Genomic DNA, 19,117 nt, shown 5'->3' on the forward strand with positions numbered 1-19,117 from the left:
CGCGTTGGACGGCGAGCCACGTGACCTACCCAGAAATGCGTGTCTACAAAAAGGTGTGTTAAAAACTAAAAAAAGGGAAAGAACAAAAAGGAATGAGGATTTGAATAAAAACGGAACACGAGTGACACTGTGTAATTTTATTCAATGGAGTATAAATTGATCTACACTGATGACGTAATTATGTTCAGACGGGTAAAATGAGGTTTCCTCATTAAAAATACATGAACCAACACACGAAAAATTCACGTTGAATTTTCCCTTCGAGGGATGAATAGATACAATAAGGTAAAATTAAAATACAACAACATATGGACTATTGTCACTGTTTGCAAGATACGCATTTGTCTGAACATAATTCAAATTAATCACAATATAGTATCCATCCATACATTTCCTGTCAGAATATGTGTATAGTATACCACCACCTAAAATGATTCCGTTTAAGAAACAATACAAAAATAGTATAGCTGTACAATTTTTTCTTTTCATTTACAAAAGTATTGGGTCGTTTGTACAAGAGGGGTTTTTTATTTGACATCTAATGTTGTGTATGCTTTACAAAAAAAAAAGTAGAAACACTGGCAAAGCATCTTGAGCCCTTGTCAGAAGTTCTGAAGCTCGGTTGGGGAGATGAAGTTGCTCCTGAAGAGTTTGTAGGCCAGGATCTGTCCTCCGAATATCATCATCACCAGGCCTGAGCCTAAACAAGGAAGCAAATGTGAATACTGAAAACTTGCAAAGTGTTTAATGTACTTAAAACCAACAAAGAGAAACATTATACAGCCAAAATAGCGGAAGAAAATAGCCATCTCACCCAGTGCGATCCACCAGTGCTCGGTTGAGGGGAAATCTGACATCACTGGAGGAGGGGAAAAAAGGGACTTTTAAAGAGCGCAATACCTTTCAAATATTCTCAGAAATGTGGATTATGTTCAGTATAGTTTTATGATCCGCATGGGATGATTTGAAAACATTTCTGTGAGTTGCCACAGTTTACAGAGCTTTTGGTTGTAATTGCAAATTGTAAATGCAATTTCATTAATGGTATGTATGACTCATTATATCTTATTACATAACCTGACTAATCCCGCCCCGTGTGTGTTTGTGTGTGTGCGCGTTCACCCGCAACAGTCATGGCCACATGCAGCAGCGTGACCGTGATGGCGTAGTCCCACACCCACTCCTCCACGATCCAGGCAAACACCAGCCCCCCCAGAACATACGTCACTTCTGTGGAGATGACACTGACTGTCGACACACAAGAGACAAGACTGACTTGAAGGCACAGTCTGGAAAGTCAATGTTCCAGGGAAGTGGGAACAACTCATGCGCATAAGGGAATGCCGCCATGTCACGAGCTGAGTTGTGAGCATTAAGGGATCCCTTAGGGTACATCCAGGGTATGGACATAGAGAGGGTGACCTCCTACAAGTACCTAGGTGTTCTTCTGAACAACAAACTGGACTGGTCTACAAACACGGACAACCTGATTAGGAAAGGACAGAGCCGACTCTTCCTACTCAGGAAACTGAGGTCTTTTGGGGTACAGGGGTCGCTTAAGACTTTCTATAACTCGGTGGTGGCCTCGGCCATCCATTATGGCATTGTCTGCTGGTCAGGCAGCATCTCAGCCCGGGACAGAAAGAGACTGGAGCGACTGGTCAGGAAGGCCAGTTCTGTCCTGGGTTGCTCCCTTGACACTCTGGAGGAGGTGGGCAACAGAAGGATGCTAACTAAGCTAAAAGCTATGATGGACAGTCCCTCCCACCCTCTCCAGCCCGCCCTGACAGCACTAGGTAGCTCCTTCAGCCAGAGACTGTTACACCCGCGCTGCAAGAAGGAGAGATACAGACGCTCGTTCCTACCAACTGCTGTCAGGCTGCTGAATAAAAAATAGCAACAATAATATTTAATAATTGAATGATGTGGAAAACAACTGTAAATAGCACTGCGATTTATCCATTTTGTATTTATATTGCACTTAATTGGACAATGTTTGTTTGTTTTTTCTTCTTCTTTCTGCCTACATTCTTGCTGCTGGAGGCTGTAAATTTCCCCAGTGTGGGTCTAATAAAAGATATCTTATCTTATCTTATCTTATCTTAATAAAGGGATATATATCTTTTAAAATTAATCGGCAGGTAAATGAGTTATCAGAATTTCACTCTAGCAAATATTGGAATTGAAATTGGCGTTGAAAAAAAGAAGAAAAAAATCAATCAATCATTCAATCCATTAGAAGTTAAGGTTTGAGCGTTCTAAAGAAACTACTCACCCAGGTATTTGGGGTTCTGCCATGACGGTTGTGTGGTGTAGTCAAATGGTGCCAACAGACTGTTAATTTCATGAACCCTGCAGACAAGTAAGTCAGTTTTACAGGAAAAAAAACAAAAAAACTTCTGATTTGGCAACTTTGCATTGAACCGACAATGTCTCCTAAACCATCCCCGTTTGTTTGTGCACCTGAGCAGGCCGATGCAGAGGCTGACCACCATGTAGTAGAGAGAGTAGAAGCACACCATGCACATCAGCAGGTTCTGCAGGACGACCTGAGGGAAAAAAAAGTGAAGGCGAAATATTGGCCACCGCTGTCAAGACATGGTCTCTCATCTCCGTAATGCGTCCTTTCTCACTTGCTGTACAGTGATGCAACGTGACAGTCAAAACCCATAATGTAGGAAAACGTCGCCCAATGTGCATTTTGTTATGTTCTCTGACTGTACACTAGGTGGCAGTGTTGCTATAAAAATCCTGTTGAGATGAAATAGTTAAGAAAATACAGTATTAGGCTATACTCCGGCCTTGTTATTTTGCCGACACCACATACTTAACCCGGTTATGGATGCCTAAAGAGACGGATGAAAACCCACGTCCGTCCTTGCTTAGTTCATCCTTTTAAAAAAACTACTCGTCCTCCGTCTCAAAAATGGGCGTCCTGGACGGAGTGTCATCGAAAATGAAGGTGCTATTACTCTATTCTATGATGGATAACTATGTGTTGCTGGCATAGAGGGATGAAACTTCCATCTAAATTTTCCATGGTCATCAAGGTAACCTGCAGGTGGTGTATCGCATTGGCCCGAATATAAGACGGCCCTGATTATAAGACGAACCCCCCTCTTTTTCAAGACTCAAGTTTGAAAAAAGACTTTTTGAACACCAACTTAATTTTTATACAGAAAATAATTACAGTACATCTGAAACAAATGATTAGAACAATATATTTGAGAGAAAAAGCATGTTATTTTTCCTCATTCAAATCTTAATATCTGAACATTTAAATATGTAAACTTAAGTGCAGTCACATTCGTAAATGAATGGCTTCCGATTTTTGAAATATAAATTACATCATAACTTCTCCTCAGCTGCCGGTTAACCTGGCCGATCTTCGACCCACTTTTCTCCAGATTGTCGCTACGTTTCTCCATTTTCTGTTATGTCTTCTAGTATTTTCTTCTCTTTTCTTTCTTACCGCTATTTTTTATTTTTCTTCTTCGTGCTACCGCTATTTTTATTTTTATTCTGTTCACTGTGGCGGGTTCACTTTGGCCTGGGGAGTCAAGTTCAGCATTCGTTTCAATGATATCTGGCGCCATCTAGCGTCGTGAATGGGTAGAACGTCTAGACCCCGAATATAAGACGACCCCCACTTTTTCAGTCTTATTTCAATGCACAAAACACAGTCTTATATTCAGGCCAATACGGTATTTTAGTGGAGACCAGGCCACCGGCGTGTGCGTGTTGGTCCGGAAGTGGCTCCACAGCTGAGCCAGCGCTAATTCACTTAGCGGCTTCTAAACACATCAGACAACCCCGCTGGCTTGTTTTCCATCTCCTGACTGGACTCCACTTCCCATTAATGGACATACATTTTAAATGAACTCCTCGCATAACTTCATTTTTACCAAATGCTGCCAGGAAGTCTTTGCTAGAGCTACTTGTGGCTGTACGCTATCAATAAAGATCAATAATCTATAATGAAACAATTTTTTTTCCTTTTCTCTTACCCAGGTGTCACTGGGTGTGGCCTTGAGCGAGACAGCTCCATGGCGCTTGATGAGAGTGAATCCACAACATCGACAGCAGTAGTCCAACAACATGAATGGCCGTGGAGACAGCGCGACAGAGCACTTTCGACCTATATGTGGTCATTTGTGCCTGCATCAGAGAGAGAGAGAAAAAAAGAGAGAGGGAGTGAGGGGGGGTGGATTATTCAAAATGGGATTACGACTAAGAAGTCTGAGGAAATTCCCCGGAGGGATCTCAAGAGAGAGATATTCAAGTCATTCTCTCATCTCCTTTTTCCTCAAATACTTTGATTGCGATTACTGTGTGAACACTTATTATTATCTCCTTCCAAACAATTTATCTGAAGCACAAATTTATCTGAAGCACATCGCTCCAATTTCAAAATGATTCAATTAAAAAAATATATTATTACAGAAATTCCGTTAACCCACAATTCAATATTTTCGTACAAAATTTCCCCAGTCATTCTCAATGGCACACACACTACCATGTTATACTATATGACCAGTAGATAGCAGCAAAGACTTGATAACCAAACACAAGAGCGGCTACTTTTTGTCCTCACTAGTAAGACATGTATAATTAGTAGTATGAGATTTATGCACAATTTAGTTTTCAGCCAGTAAACATTTATGCCGAACTAGTAACATGTGGCTCCCCTACTAGTATGCCAAAACCACTAGTAAGTGGGCAGACTGGACTAGGACATGGACCGGAAAAATTACGTTCTGTTTTGACTTTTGAAAGCACAAAAGTTACACGTAATGTCATTTTTCTCCCCACGCTGAAATTTGATCAATTTCCCGTAAGTCACCCAATTAGCAAAATCCCAACGGCAGGCTAACAAATAGCTTCGATAATCACGGTGTCACAGCCCTTTGAGCAAGGGCATGTTAAACACATCCATCCATATTCTACACCGTTTATCCTGAACAGGGGCGAGCGAGGTTGCTGGATTAGGGATAGAACCAGATGACTTCGGGCAGAAGGTGGACTAAACCCTTAACTGGTCGTCAGTCAGTCGCAGGGCAGCATGTCAAACCTCATTAGCTTAATGCTAACATATACAGGGAACATAACTAACAGCAAGCGAGTGAGCGAGAGAGGTGTGATAATCATATTCGATCAAGAAGCTGCAAAAAAAAAAAAAAAAAAAAAGCACCTGCAGCAGCATCATTTGGAGAAAATAGCAATGCTGGCTTCTGGAGCGTCATGGCGCCAGTGAGGTTATAATGCGGTTGCCACGGTAACACGCATATGCTTAACCATGGAGTTCGGGGTCCAGAGGGCGCACAGTGTGAGCATCACAGTGGGCTACAAGGAGTTATCCTTCGCCCACCGGTCTGTGGCGGTGTGACATTTCGTTCCGCCACATTGTGTGGCATCAACAGTTAAACAGTTTGAACATGATTATGAATTATTCAATCAGGTGTGTTTTGCGACTCGGCCACCAGATGGCAGTATAATTCACAAGACATTTCACAACTACTGTGTAAATCGCTCATTCAAATGCAGCAATAATATATATCTAAAATATGTAGTCATTTTTTTAGAGGATCAAGAATATATGCCTGAGTAATGGTTGTCTTTTTTTGGTATTTGTATACTTTTGCAATAAGTTTCAATTTCAATTATGTCTTTGAAATTAATTTTTGTGATGTGTTGATACGCTTGAGCAAAGTAGTCCCCCCCTCCGCAAAAAATATACTGTATATATTTGAGTCTTTTTTTACTGCATTGTTTTAACTTTGTCATTGAAAATGTCATTTTAAAAGTTGCCCTCCAAGATAAAAAGAGAGTGAAAGAGCATCCTTTGAAAATCAATTAATCCCACTGGGGAGGGGGCGGGGAACGCCGATGAGATGACTAAACCACACGTCAATGGTGCCCGCGTGCGTGTGTGTGTGCGCGTGTGTGTGTGAAAGAGAGTGTGACATTATCATGTGACATTAATTCAAGTCAACATGTGCAAAACTAGAGGCGGGGTGGGAGGGATGGCAGACGATGAGCAGTTGAGCACACAGAGGAAATCACATATGAATTAAACTGGTTTCTGTGTGATAGGCAAAGGTAGGTAATTGTCCTCTTTTATGCCAATTTGGCAGGAAATCTGTGTGAATGAGGCTCTTTAATGCGCCACCTCCATCTCCACGCAACCCCCTCGCCTGTCAATCATTCCATTCAATCCGACATTAATTTTTTTAAAAATGGCATAATCCTCACACATTTGTGCTGGCACGCTCGTTCCTCTTGCATAACAATCTGTGCTCGATTAGAATTTGCTTTTAGTCAGCACGGGAGGACGACTGTAAGCGTTTTGAAGCTCGTAACCCTGAGCGGCAAAAGCTTTTGCTTTCCTCTGATGCTGACAAATTAAGGTCATGCAATTGATGTACTAAATTGGGCTGGATGTTGTTCCACCCGTCCTCTAGGTGGCAGTATGCATTGCAAATTAACCGCATTAAATTCAACTGCCATGCCGGAAAATGAAAACGCAAAATTTAGATTTTTTTTTTTTGGTGGTACTTGGTGTAAAAAGTTCGCGAATAACTGCTTGTCGTAAAATGAGGTACATACCTACGCTACCGATAATCGGGCCAAATTAGAGCCCAACTCCTCACTTACAATCTAAGTTGATTAATGGATGGCTATGAATTATTATCCTGAGTGGTGTTGGCAGTACAGTATTAGAATAATTTGTGGTCAACACCGAGTCGTACTGAGCCACCGACTGTGCGATTGTTACGTACGACGGAAGATGCAGCAGCTATGTCTCGCAAATTATTCATCATACTAAAAACCACGAGGCCAAGATTTTGCAACAGCAATGGTTAACCTTGATTTTTTTTTCTATTCTTTATGTATATTCTTCAGCTGTCTGGATGCCCTGCGGAACTGTGCTGCCTCTCACAGGTCAGTCTTGGTACTACAACAGACACCATATATGCTGTGCACGGCCGTGTTGGTCACCTTGTGTAGGGATCACTTATATTTTAAAAATGGTAAGTATTTGGACAGAATTATTTTTTTCAGATCGATACTGAATATATTCTCTTGAGAACTCACTGATACTGATACCAAGTACCGTTACCAACAGTACTTATGATACATATCATTTAAATAAACAATCTTTTATTAATTAACCAATGTGTCAAACGGCTGCAGTGTAGCACCAAAAAAAAAAGAAGAGTGGCTCAACATCAGATTTATTTAGTTTTTGGGCATCAAGTATTGGTGACTGATATCGGTATTCTCCACCAGCCCTCGATACCTTGAAATAAGGCCAGTATCGGCCCGATACCCAAACTTGGTATCGGTACTCGCCCATCTCTAGCTACGATGTTAAAACTATGTAAGTGTGAACATAAACACCACGGCTGCACAACCGCTATGACGAGCCATTGTGTGTGGTCCCCTGGGGTATTTTTAGCAGTTAGACGTGTGTGTCAGTGTATGTGCGATGTTACACCGAGGTCAGGGTTGTTCTGTCGAGGAGGACATCCAGGCGAAAAAACACTACTCGCACTAATACAAACAGTATTTGGACCTCACTCGTGTAAACACAGGAAATGAGCTGCATGCCAACATCTGTAACAATTTTGCTTGGAGGAGAAAAAAAATGACAACATCCGAAAGCCAACCTGAAAGAAAATTGAGAAACAAGAGCACTTTGGAACAAGTCAGCAGGGAGAAGCATGAATCTGCCAACACATTAAAAATGAGACGGGATTATTTTACGATAAAAATAATCCACAGTATGTGACAAAATTTTGGATTCATTTATTTTGTGTATTCAAAAAAAGAATTGTGTGTGTGTGACATCTTTACAAGTAACACCCAATGTGGTTTTGATGTCTGCTTAATTATTGTGAATAATAAAAATATGACTCAAATGTATTTTACTTACACATCGATTCCAATAATTGGTTGAACTAGTTAAATTCTGGACAAAGTTTATGACGTTATACATAAAAAGGAATTATTTTACCATTAGAAATGATTTTGAATGTTGTTAGTTTTAAGTGGTGCAGGAGGCATCTCACAGTGATTTTTAATTCTAAATAAAACTATCAGCAACAATAAGATTGGTGCTTCTGCCTGTTCCCTTTTCGATGAACGGTTAATTTCTTCGAAATCATGTTTTGTATTTTTTTTTCCCCCTGTACATGTATAGAACCCAAATAAGCCATTCATTCATGGAAAAGTACCATTGCACATTTGACAGCAGTCACGTGGTCCTACGGCCGTATGCAGTAAAAGACATACTGGAAAGAGAAAATCGTGTTAAATTGCAGATGGGACGCCTCGTTAGCTCCATCTTATTTCGCCAGGACGCGGCATTTAAGGACCAATTTACCTCCGTACGACCCCCAGGCCAGCCCCTCCTCCACCATTTGACGCGCACGCACTCGCCTCGCGCGCAGAAACGCTTTGGAAGCACTGGAAGACGAACGAGGACGACGTGGAAGACAAGTCGCCTCAGAGGACTGGATTTCACCCCCCCCCCCCCCCCCCCCGCTTCGCCCCCAAAGAAAACAGTTTTTTTTTTCAATTCGTGACGCATCGTCTGACCGGTTCGGCGTGGACGTCTTGTTTTTTTACGCAGCGCACTGGCGGAGGCGGACGTGACTTTTGCGGCTTTTAAAGGTTCTCGGTGCGGACCTGGCGTGGATTTTGTGCAGGGGACACCCCGCGTGACTTTAGGGATTTGGGACGCGGAAAGAAAAGAAGAAGAAAAGCAAGAGAAGAGTCTTTTGTTTGGGAGCGCGTGCAAAATGTAAAAAAAGTGCAGCGTTGGGAGAGGAGGGAAGAAAAGAAACAAAGTAAGACTTGACTTCGCATGCATGCTGACTCAAGCGTGGTGCAGCGTTCACAGGGCAGGATGGATTTTTTAATGGGAGACTGTCCGTCTTACTAAAAGGTAAGGTACTAAAAAAAAGCGTCACCTAACACCAAGTGGTGCATCACCAAGAATTCGTTATTTGTCGGATTAATTAAGTAGTTTCTTTCCCCCCAAATTATGAAAACGTTTTTCATTCAATTGCCTAGTTAACTTATCCCGATTTATTCATAGTAGAGATATTTTGCTTTGACGTGACTTGGCAGTGAGCTCAACTCGCTACAAAACCAAGCAAGCAACTATCAAACTAAACACAAAACAAAAGTATCATTTATCCATTTAAAATAAACACAACTTTGCCTTTTGCTATCTTAATGCTAACACACAAATCCCATAGATGGCCTCACGGATGGCATCGGTGCTGTGGTGTTATAAACAGATATTTAAACGCAAGCAACAGATGTTTGAACACAAACAATGGCGCAACACATGTAGACAGATAAGAGACAACACTCACAGACACATTCTTGATCCTCTGCAAAACAACTCACACTAATTGCAACTCCATGCAGGTGTTGTTCTTATCTGCAAATTTGGTTTTGAGGCCATCTACTGCCCCCAGGTGGCAAAGGGAGGTGCAACACAAGGAGCAGCACAAAGCCCATTGAAGTCGAGCAACAGATGTGGCAAGAGGTGTTTCATTCTTTACATTCCATTTAATTACATTATTACTTTATATTTTTTGAAAGTAGAACATTATAGTATTGTTTTTTTAGAGGCTGAAAGAGATGATTAACTATGATTACATTTTTGCATATAAAATGTAAAAAATAAATGTTTTCAAAACAATTTATTTTCACATTTTACAGACACGTTTGAGCTTTTTAAAAACACAATTTTTACGTCGCGCACGTGGCCCCGTCTGTCCTGTCTAAAAATCAATTTTGGCCCTTGAGCACAATAGTTTTGCCCGCCGGCTTCAGCTTCATTTACACTGCGATGAAACAACGGGCAAGCGTACAGTGCACAGTACATCTCCTCGTAAGCGTGCATATTTAATACGCTTTTCTTCAATATTGGATGAAAGACTAAAAGCCTATTAATTATTTCTCAACACTTGTCGGCAATATTTACTCATCCCGTTTGGAAAGGAGCCACTTTATGAGGCCCACCGGAGGCAAAGTGTTGAAAAATCATGTTCGGTTTTGATTGACAGGTCTTCATTGAACATGTGTTGAAGAACTCAACCAAACCTGTTCCAAATATAGCAGAGCCTCCAAGGTCCAACGCACACAACTTAGAAACAGGAAACAAAATGATGTCAACCCGGGGTCACGTTTTTGCCCTCACAAACTGCCTGAGAAAAGAGGACAGGCTATGTTTGAATCTGCACGGTAACAGGCTCGGTCACTGCCCGCTGTTTGCAAAGCGGAGTTCCCTATATTGGCAGCTGTTGCAGCGCATTCTGCCTGATCATTCAAGAACCGCAGAATATTGTGTTCCGAGACAATATAAGATACCAAAACAAAGAGTTGCAAAAAATAAAAAGAAATTTTAAAATCTGGATATTTCCATTCTATCGTAAAAAGCAGTCGAACGTGGAATTGGGGGTGGATTTCGAAAAAGTGTGACGATATCCCAAAAACATGAAACGGAAGAGCACCAAAACTGCAAAATATTTCTCAGATGTCAGCAAATCTTATTTCAACTCAGTGCCCTTTTACAGGGTTAAGTCAGAAAGTTTTTTGTGTGTGTGTGTGAAGCATACGACAACCACAGAACTGGCAGTTAAAAAAATGGCCCCGAAATCACTCAATTTGTCATTCAACCAAAACATTCCAGTCATAGAGTTATATATATAAAAAAAGCTTCAACACAATGATCTTCTTGCATTTAGCTTTCTTTAGCAATGCCTACACAGAAGCTATTTCCCCTGTATTTTTCTTAACTTTCTTTTTATACTTTAATTATCAAATTGTGAAAATCCTGTATTAATGAATATATTGCTCTTTCTTTATGGTGAATAAACAATGGTTTCAAGATTAGCTAACTCACTTTCCATTATTTCCAATGGTAAAAGTCATTTAAAAATGACAAAAATTTCAGGAATCACAGAACAAATTGTGACTGTCACTCAACCTTGTGTGCATGTGTGTGTGTGTGTGTCAAGATGTGTGTGGGTGACTGAAGACGGAATGAGTAATCTCTGCTGGAAGCAACGCGCACACACAAACTAACACAAAAAAACAAAAACAACACACACTGGGTTGGCTTGATTGTGCATGTGATGATTCACCCGATGGAAAAAGACACTGAGTCAAAATGTAAAGATGTCAGACGTGTGCATGCATTAACAACAGGGGGCATTAATTATCCATCCATTTTCCGAACCGCTTGATCCTCACTAGGGTCGCGGGGGGTGCTGGAGCCAATCCCAGCCATCTCCGGGCAGTAGGCGGGGGACACCCTGAATCAGTCGCCAGCCAATCGCAGGGCACACAGAGACGAACAACCATCCACGCCCACACTCACACCTAGGGACAATTTAGAGCGTCCAATCAGCCTGCCATGCATGTTTTTGGAATGTGGGAGGAAACCGGAGCACCCGGAGAAAACCCACGCAGGCCCGGGGAGAACATGCAAACTCCACACAGGGAGGCCGGAGCTGGAATCGAACCCGGTACCTCTGCACTGTGAAGCCGACGTGCTAACCACTGGACTACCGGGCCGCCCGGGGCATTAATTAATTAAAAGGAAAAAAAAAAAAGTGATTCAGAGACGAGAGCTGGAAGAAGGTGACTCACCTCAGAGTGGGAGACGGGAAGTGGAAGATGTAGAGGAAGAACTCGGTGTCTCCCAAATCATTTGCCTCAGGAGCCTTCGTGCTCATTGTCGCTTTTGGGGACACATGATTGAGAAGGGCTGCAATGTAAACAGGTAGACAGTCAAATTGGGAAAGATTTGCTTGAAGGTTGGCTATTTTATTTACAAGATGACAAAAATCCGTACGAAAAATGTCCATTTAGCAAGGTACTGTTAGCCAGCTGGCGATTTTGTCAACAAGTGGAAAAACTCATAGCAAGAAAATTAATTAGCTGGCAAGCAAGTTGGGCTATTTCAATAAATAAAGGGGGAAAATGTTTGACATATGACATTTAGAAAGTTGTATATTTTGTTGACTTTAGTGAAAAATGTACAGTTACGTGGGTAGCTAGCTTAACAAGTGGAAAACAAAAATCGATGCAAAAATGAATTAGCTGGCCAACAAGTTGGCTGGTTCATTCCATGAACAAAGCTGACAAAAAAGTCAAGAGCAAAAAAAATATTCAGTCAGCAAGCTAATTATATATTTTGTGGGAGGGAAAAATTTAAAAATGTATTATGTTAAGATAGCTAGGCGGCCATTTTGTAGAGAATAGGGGTGTGGAAATCAGTGGAACAAACTAATTAGTGAGCTCATTAGCAAGTTGTTATTTTTTATTTACAAAATCTTTCCAATATAACATATTCAACATTTATTTTCCCCCAATGTGTGTGTTTTTTAAAAAAATGAAATGTTCAATCCATTTCGATAACTTAGCAACAGTCCTCATTGTTGCCGGTGTGAAAATAAAGATGCCGCATCCCCTCATCCTTCACACAGTCTCTTCGTGCTAATGGCATACCTGTATTCACAGCTGGCAGTTGCCACGGAAACGAGTCACCGAGCAGCAGCAGCCGCGGCACGTAACGTTCCGAGGTGCCACGTGACGTCAGTCAACATGTCCAAAGAATGTGAAATAATGTTTTGCTAAACAGAGTGAAGTCATTTGCAGAGGAAAGCACTTAAGGCCATCATTACACGGTCATTATTCATTGAGGGCTCACTGTACAAAAGAGCTTATTATGCAATGTCTCGCCGCTATGATGTCACGCTACTTACGTGCTTGATGAAAACGCTATGAATATTTCAGATCCCCCACAAATACTAGCTGCGGATAAATATAAATATGTACCGTCACACCCCTCCATCGATTTACAGTCACACTGACACGTTTGCCTGGCTCCCAAATTGCCACTCGACGATAAATTCCAAAAGATGAATTACCATTGACCCTTTTATAGTTGGTCACAAAATGGCAAGCACGGTGAAAAGTAATCTTTCAATCACACGTTTAAGATGCTTTTCTTGCGCTACGAGCTTCCACTCAACACAAACTGTGGCGCTCGCTCAGGTCGTCTCAAGTCGCTCTCCGGCATAATTGCCATACGAACGAACGTCCTGCAAGCAAGATTAACTGTACTCGCCCATCTTGAACATTCTCCTCCGCCACGCTTCTCACTGAAGAAAGGAAATCTCCCCCCACCCCACCCCGCCCCTTCCCACTTGCTTGCTCTTGAAAGCTTTCTGTTTGACGCGCACTTGGGAGAGCAGAACACGGCATCGTAAGAGAGGCGGCAGTGGAAAGAGGCCGCTCGCGTCGCTTCTCGTGTGATTCACCATCTGCGATTAAAAAGCGCTCGTGTGCTTGCCGAGCGGTGGCAACAGGAAGAGTGACACGGGTGAAGGGGGAGGGTTTACATAAAAAAAAAGAAAAAGAAAAGCCGACTTGACAGCTAAGCATCTGGAATGAGGCTACGGGTTGGCATGGCTGTTTTAGAGTGCCTCGTTGTTGACCATGAGTCCGTGCACTTAACAGGGGGAAAAAAAAAGAGACAGACCTGGCATTATTTTCACCACCACCCTTCTTCTAAATTGGAAAATAGTGTCTACTAAAATATTGCTTGCCACTTTTTTTCCATGCCACCTGAATTTGTTGTTGAAAATACATGAACAACAGAGGTGAAATGTGTATACAGTTTATGTCATAACATTATGAGTTGACTCCACATTTTATATGATTTTTGACAGTCATAACGGCACTCTGAGGGAAACTAACGACCATTTAGCCCGCAATGAAAATGAGTTTCACATGTAGCCGTCTCATTCTTCCAATCTGAAATCTAATGGTTTACATTACATTAAGGAGACAGACTAAAAATAGCTCACAGAGAGAATATCATTGGGGGAAAAAATACCTTCTCGTAAAGCGAAAACTTGCACGTGAGCCAAAATGGCTACCCAATCACTGTAATCTCCTTTGTGCTTCAAAGGCACAATGCTAATGTTTATGCTTTCCCAGATTAAACACGCATTTAAACCCAAATGAAGGCTCCTTAAAATAGACGCGCTGTGTGTTTTAAGATCGGCGTGGCTATTCATGGACATGAGGCCAGCTGGTGATGACTCATGGGAATGTTGCATTGAGACCGCGCTTGATATGTAAACATCAACAGCGTTGATCTTGCTCTGCTTATGGAAATGGGACAATAATTCTCATGAACAGCCCTAGGATAGGATTTTTTCAGTTTGATACTGTACGTGTACCTGCAACACAGGGACATGCAGAAGCCAAGGCTAACGGGGCGGTGGTCCCGGGCATCCATCTCAAGCAGAGGGAACAGTCTTTGAAAAAGCCCCATCCGCCCCAACTCTATTGACAAATAATTTATAGGGAGCAACAAAACCAGCTCTTCACCTCAGCCAGCTTGTGTGCTTCTGTGTGATAGACGTGTAAACATTAGCTAGCTAATTTAGTAAAAAAGCAGCACAAAAAATATCTGTGCTGATTTCATTCGTTGCTTATTTCACTAGAAAAAGTTTAAAAATAATAATGATAATGAAATAAGTGCAACAAAAGTGTTTAGCTCGGTGGCTAGTTGGCCGATGGGTTTACAAGAGTGAAAAAAAAGTCTGGGTGAAAAATGTAAAGTTAGCTAGCTTACTGGCTATTTCGCCAAGTGAAAACGTGCAAAAGAACATATTGACTAATTCAACTAGCTAGCCATTTTGTTAGCAAAAGTGGGAAAAAGAAATCCTCATAAAACCCATTACATTTACAAGCTAATCGTGAGTTAAAACAACCCACACACAAAGGTATAGTATTAAACTAGCTAGCCGTTTGGCTGTTTCATTAACATAAAAATATATAAATAAATAAAGAATCCAAGTAGCGTATTAAGTTTCATTAACAAAGTGTTCATTCAAAAGTGAAACAATTCTTTGAATTAGTTGGTTAGTTTGTTAAAACACCAAGAACAAAATTCTACAAAAAAAATTTAAAAATACAAACACACTCATAGTTGTCCATTGTTTTTCTCACTAGCTAATAGAAACATGCTGACTGGATGACTCCCCTTTTCAACATAAGTGTTTTATGTAGTCATCTCACCAAATCTTTGCTTTTGCTTTTTGTTGTCCGTGTAGGTTAAAGTATGACTGCGGCCGCGGGCGTGCTAACGGGCTTGGCCAAGCTAAAGCGCCAGGATTCGGCCTATTCTCAGCAGCGGCCTGCACCGGCTACATCTACGGGCCTGGCCAATGCGGCCCAAGAAGGGGCTCCAAGGTTCGATTTTTGTGACAATTTTGCAAATAGGCAAATACAGACCATAACATTTGATTATCCAGCTTTGGCATTTCACATTATATGTTAGCATTAGGATAGTGGATTTAGAATTTAAATGCTTAAGTTAATCGCTTTTTTTTCCCTTTTATGTGTCAGGTTTACCATAAACTTACACAGCAGCTTAAAACAAGCACACTTTTGCGTCTTATTTGGAAAGCCGTGTGAGCGAGCATCTGCTTTTCGATTTTAATGACTTCAATCTACTTTTCTATTATTCCCATAGAAAACGAAAGCGGCGTACTGACGTGGTGGTGGTACGCGGACGGTTGCGCCTCTACTCAGCCTCAGGGTTTTTCCTCCTCCTGGGCCTGCTCATCCTAGTTGTCGGGATCGCCATGGCCACGTTGGGCTACTGGCCACAATCCTCAAGCCAAAGCCCGCCTGTTGGTGGAGGATCCAAAGCGGCGGTGGAGGAGAGTGCCCTGAAGAACTCCAGTCTAAGTCAAAACGTAGAAGGTAATATGAATATCATATTTGAGTTTACAAAGTCAGATTTGATTGAAACAGACCTGTTTCCCCGCATGCAGGTCGGCCCACGAGGGGCGCTCTGACACGGTTCCTGGAACAGCATCGGCACTCTGAGAGGATGAAGATGTTTGGGCCCTTCACCATGGGCATCGGGATTTTCATTTTCATCTGCGCCAATGCCATTCTTCATGAGAACAGAGACAGGGAAACGAAGGTAGTTACGTTTATTGTCCCAAAACAATGTGTGCTACAAAAATCTTAAGTTAGTGAGTCAGCTGGATATTTCGTGAACAAAAGTGAAAAGAATCATTGTGGAAAATGTATGAAGTTAGCCGTTAAATTGGCTATTTTTGTCCACGAACATGAAATAAAAAGTGCAACAAATGGTTGAGGTTTGCTAACTAATTGGCTATTTCGTTAACAAGAGTGAGGAACAAAAAAATATGTATACTGTATATATATTAAGTTTGTTATTTCATGAACAAAAGCCATTCCGGTGTCTTTTTTCTGTCCACAAAAACAAAAAAATTAATGAAGCTAGCTAATTGGCTATTTTAACTCATTCACTCCCAAAGACGTTTTTAAACGTCTTTTCAGATTTGGTCTAGAATTGGCTGGTACTGAATGAGTTTTAAGTGTGTGTGTGTGGGGGGGGGGGGGCTAACAACCTTAGCCATAGCTAGTTGGCTATTTCATTATGAAAAGTACAACAACTACAACGACTGTAATAAAATTCCCTAAACTATTTTAGAGTACAGTTTTTGTTATTTTATAGTATGTCGTATTTAATTGTGTGGTAGTGGGCCAAAAATTACACAAATAGTGTAAAAAACATTCTACGAGTGCGCTGAATTGCCTTAGCGGTGAGGACAGAGCACGTACTAGCACCTATCAAAGATATTAAATAAATACCCAAACAGCTTTCCACATAACATAAAAAAAATGAAAATTTTGGTTCATTATTTGAATGGTGGGCAGCGTCGAAAAATGAAAGGTTGAAGACTACTTCTGGTATGTTGTAGATCATCCACATGCGAGACATGTACTCCACTGTCATCGACATCCACCGCCTCCGCCAAAAGGAGCAGAAGCATCACGCCCAGCACAACTATGCAAGAGATGACCTACGAGGCCACGGCGACGACACCAACCCCCTCGCCGCCTTCTCCTCTTGGGCCGGCGGGACGTTCCCCGAGGAGGAGGCGCTGCTCGGGGACGAGGAGGCTCGCAGGCGATGTGAGCAGGCCAGGTTGGAGTGCAGCTTCGCGGGTCTGTTGGCGCCGCTCTACAAGGACCGGATGTCGCCCGAGGGAGCCGACGGCGAGAGGTTAGGCCACCACGCGCGCTCCATCGTGTCTTCTTCCATCTCGGCGTTCACGCTGCCTGTCATCAAACTCAACAACTGCGTCATCGACGAGCCGGAGATGGAGGCCATCACGGAGGAGGAGAGAGGCAGACGCGGGAGGGATGACGAGAGGTCGCAAACGTCGGGCACCGTGGTGTCCCTAGCGGTTCCGGTGGCGTGTGTCGCCAAGGCCTCCAAAGCGCCGCGCTTGCACCGGAGTAATTCCGCCTCCTCCTCCTCGTCCGGGTCCTCTTCCTCCTTGGCGCCGTCGTCTACCTCAGGCTGTTGGCTTTCCCCCGTTGCGGCGCAGCCCGACTTTGGCTCCAACTCCTCTCTGCACATGCTCAACAGTCACTCCAAATCTCTGGACCTGGAACGCCAAACCAGCATGCTCAGCGTGCATCAGGAACAGCGCAAGCACCCCAGCTGGCCTCGCTTGGACCGTAGCAACAGTAGCCGCTGCGTTAAGGGCTACAATCGGCTCGAGGACCGAGGGGACGAGCAACAGGGCGGCGGTGCGGAGACAAGGGCGGTGGCGCTTCCGCCGCCGGCCTCCGTTGTCAGGCGGGACTACAGCAAGAGAGAGAAGTTGCTCATGATATCACGGTCGCACAACAATCTGAGCTTCGAGCATGACGACTTGAGTGGCGGGTCGATGAAGCGAGGCAGCTCAGAAACACGCTTCTAAGAGCCAGGATTTATTCGATCGTCCCTCTCAGGCAGGTCCCTCCGAAGACCCACATGGATAGCTAAGTGTTGCTTACACAGCCTGATGTGGGTTACTTGATTAACTCATTCAGTACCAGCCGATTCTTGACCAAGTCTGAAAAGACGTTTAAAAACATCTTTGGGAGCGAATGAGTTAACGAGACGGCACGAAGTGGGCATTAAGTCTCAAATACTACGTTATCCATCCAAAGCTGGCTTTTTCTCGGCACACTGCGCTGTGTATAAGCTATCAATTGGCGATTGTGGCGTTGAAGTTGACACGCAAATTTTCCAGCTTCCGAGCACCTGGATTTATTCACTTGTCCCTCAGGGGCGGAGCTGCGCGATCAGTCTCCGGCCAGTCTAACCAGCAAAGAAAAAGGCATTATCTCAACCAAATGTTGCTTTTTACTGACTGATTGTGTCGGACGTGGGAAGCCAACAACAAAAGAAGTAAGGTTGTTAAAAAAATTTTTTTTTTAAAAACACTCCCTCCTCTGATACGAACGATACAGATAGTTATACCAGTACGGATACCTAACACCGATAACACGAGATATACTTTTCCATTTTTTTGTTCTCAGACAACCTGGAATAATTTCTTGTGTATTCTGTGTAACTGTTGTGATTCACGATTAAAAGGTACAAAGCACACTCAAACCTGGTATCATCAAAGATGAAATGTTTCCTTGCAAAGCGCCGCGCTGTGGCACGGCGGGTAATAAACAACATCTTTTTTGAAAAAAGGGATGAACTACTACCAGACGTAATCACCCCCTGCCAAAAAAAAGTTTTGTCTGGAAGGCACATATGGGAAAAAAATGTCTACCCTCCTGAGATGAGTGCTGAACAGAAGTAATAAAGTTTGGAAACAAGGTTGGATAAAAGGCTTTGAAAGCAGCATTTGCTGGAGTAAAAAAAAAAATAGGTGGCCAACTGTCATTTCAGTAAGGTCAAGTTGGAATTTTCTTCCTCCCTCGCACAAAAGGCAAACTTTATTCCACGCCTCATTCGAGGCCCGACATTTTTGAGCAGGAAGATTCGTGGATTATTTATCACCAAATGTCAAAGGCAATGAGGGCGTTGCTGTTTTGGTTCGCAACAAAATCTTGGTGGGGAACAATAGTTTTGTTATTTTTATGTCTTTTTGTCATGACGATGGTGTCCTGTACGGCTGTGTTCCGAATCATTCCCCAAAAGGATTTATTTGGATACAGTGGACTATGTAGTTCAAGTATCAGT

General features: G+C 42.5%; 2 protein-coding genes across 4 annotated transcripts; one reads left to right on the plus strand and one right to left on the minus strand.

Moving 5' to 3' along the window:
- Positions 1-122: 122 nt before the first annotated feature.
- On the minus strand, positions 123-16,006 carry LOC147185779 (putative transmembrane protein 244). 3 transcript variants are annotated; one of them, XM_086104508.1, is made up of 8 exons: positions 15,864-16,006; positions 15,600-15,791; positions 11,674-11,791; positions 4,008-4,158; positions 2,464-2,549; positions 2,276-2,352; positions 1,123-1,248; positions 123-859 (listed from the first exon to the last, which is right to left on the minus strand). In XM_086104508.1, the coding sequence occupies exons 4-8, from the start codon at positions 4,098-4,100 to the stop codon at positions 603-605; spliced, it is 639 nt and encodes a 212-aa protein (XP_085960634.1). In that variant the 5' UTR covers positions 4,101-4,158; positions 11,674-11,791; positions 15,600-15,791; positions 15,864-16,006; the 3' UTR covers positions 123-602. The 3 variants fall into 3 exon arrangements, with proteins under 3 accessions (XP_085960634.1, XP_085960636.1, XP_085960637.1); XM_086104510.1 differs by lacking the exons at positions 15,600-15,791; positions 15,864-16,006 and adding an exon at positions 12,535-13,222; XM_086104511.1 differs by lacking the exons at positions 15,600-15,791; positions 15,864-16,006 and having other exon boundaries at positions 123-700; positions 815-859.
- Positions 8,577-18,529, plus strand: LOC147185780 (transmembrane protein 200A-like). The gene is made up of 5 exons (XM_086104507.1): positions 8,577-8,950; positions 15,156-15,294; positions 15,578-15,810; positions 15,882-16,036; positions 16,845-18,529. The coding sequence occupies exons 2-5, from the start codon at positions 15,164-15,166 to the stop codon at positions 17,853-17,855; spliced, it is 1,530 nt and encodes a 509-aa protein (XP_085960633.1). The 5' UTR covers positions 8,577-8,950; positions 15,156-15,163; the 3' UTR covers positions 17,856-18,529.
- Positions 18,530-19,117: the final 588 nt, after the last annotated feature.

This window comes from Hippocampus guttulatus, chromosome 23 (genome assembly GCF_054856545.1).
Source record: "Hippocampus guttulatus isolate MCC_2025c chromosome 23, RoL_Hgut_1.0, whole genome shotgun sequence".
Taxonomy (NCBI): Eukaryota; Metazoa; Chordata; class Actinopteri; order Syngnathiformes; family Syngnathidae; genus Hippocampus; species Hippocampus guttulatus.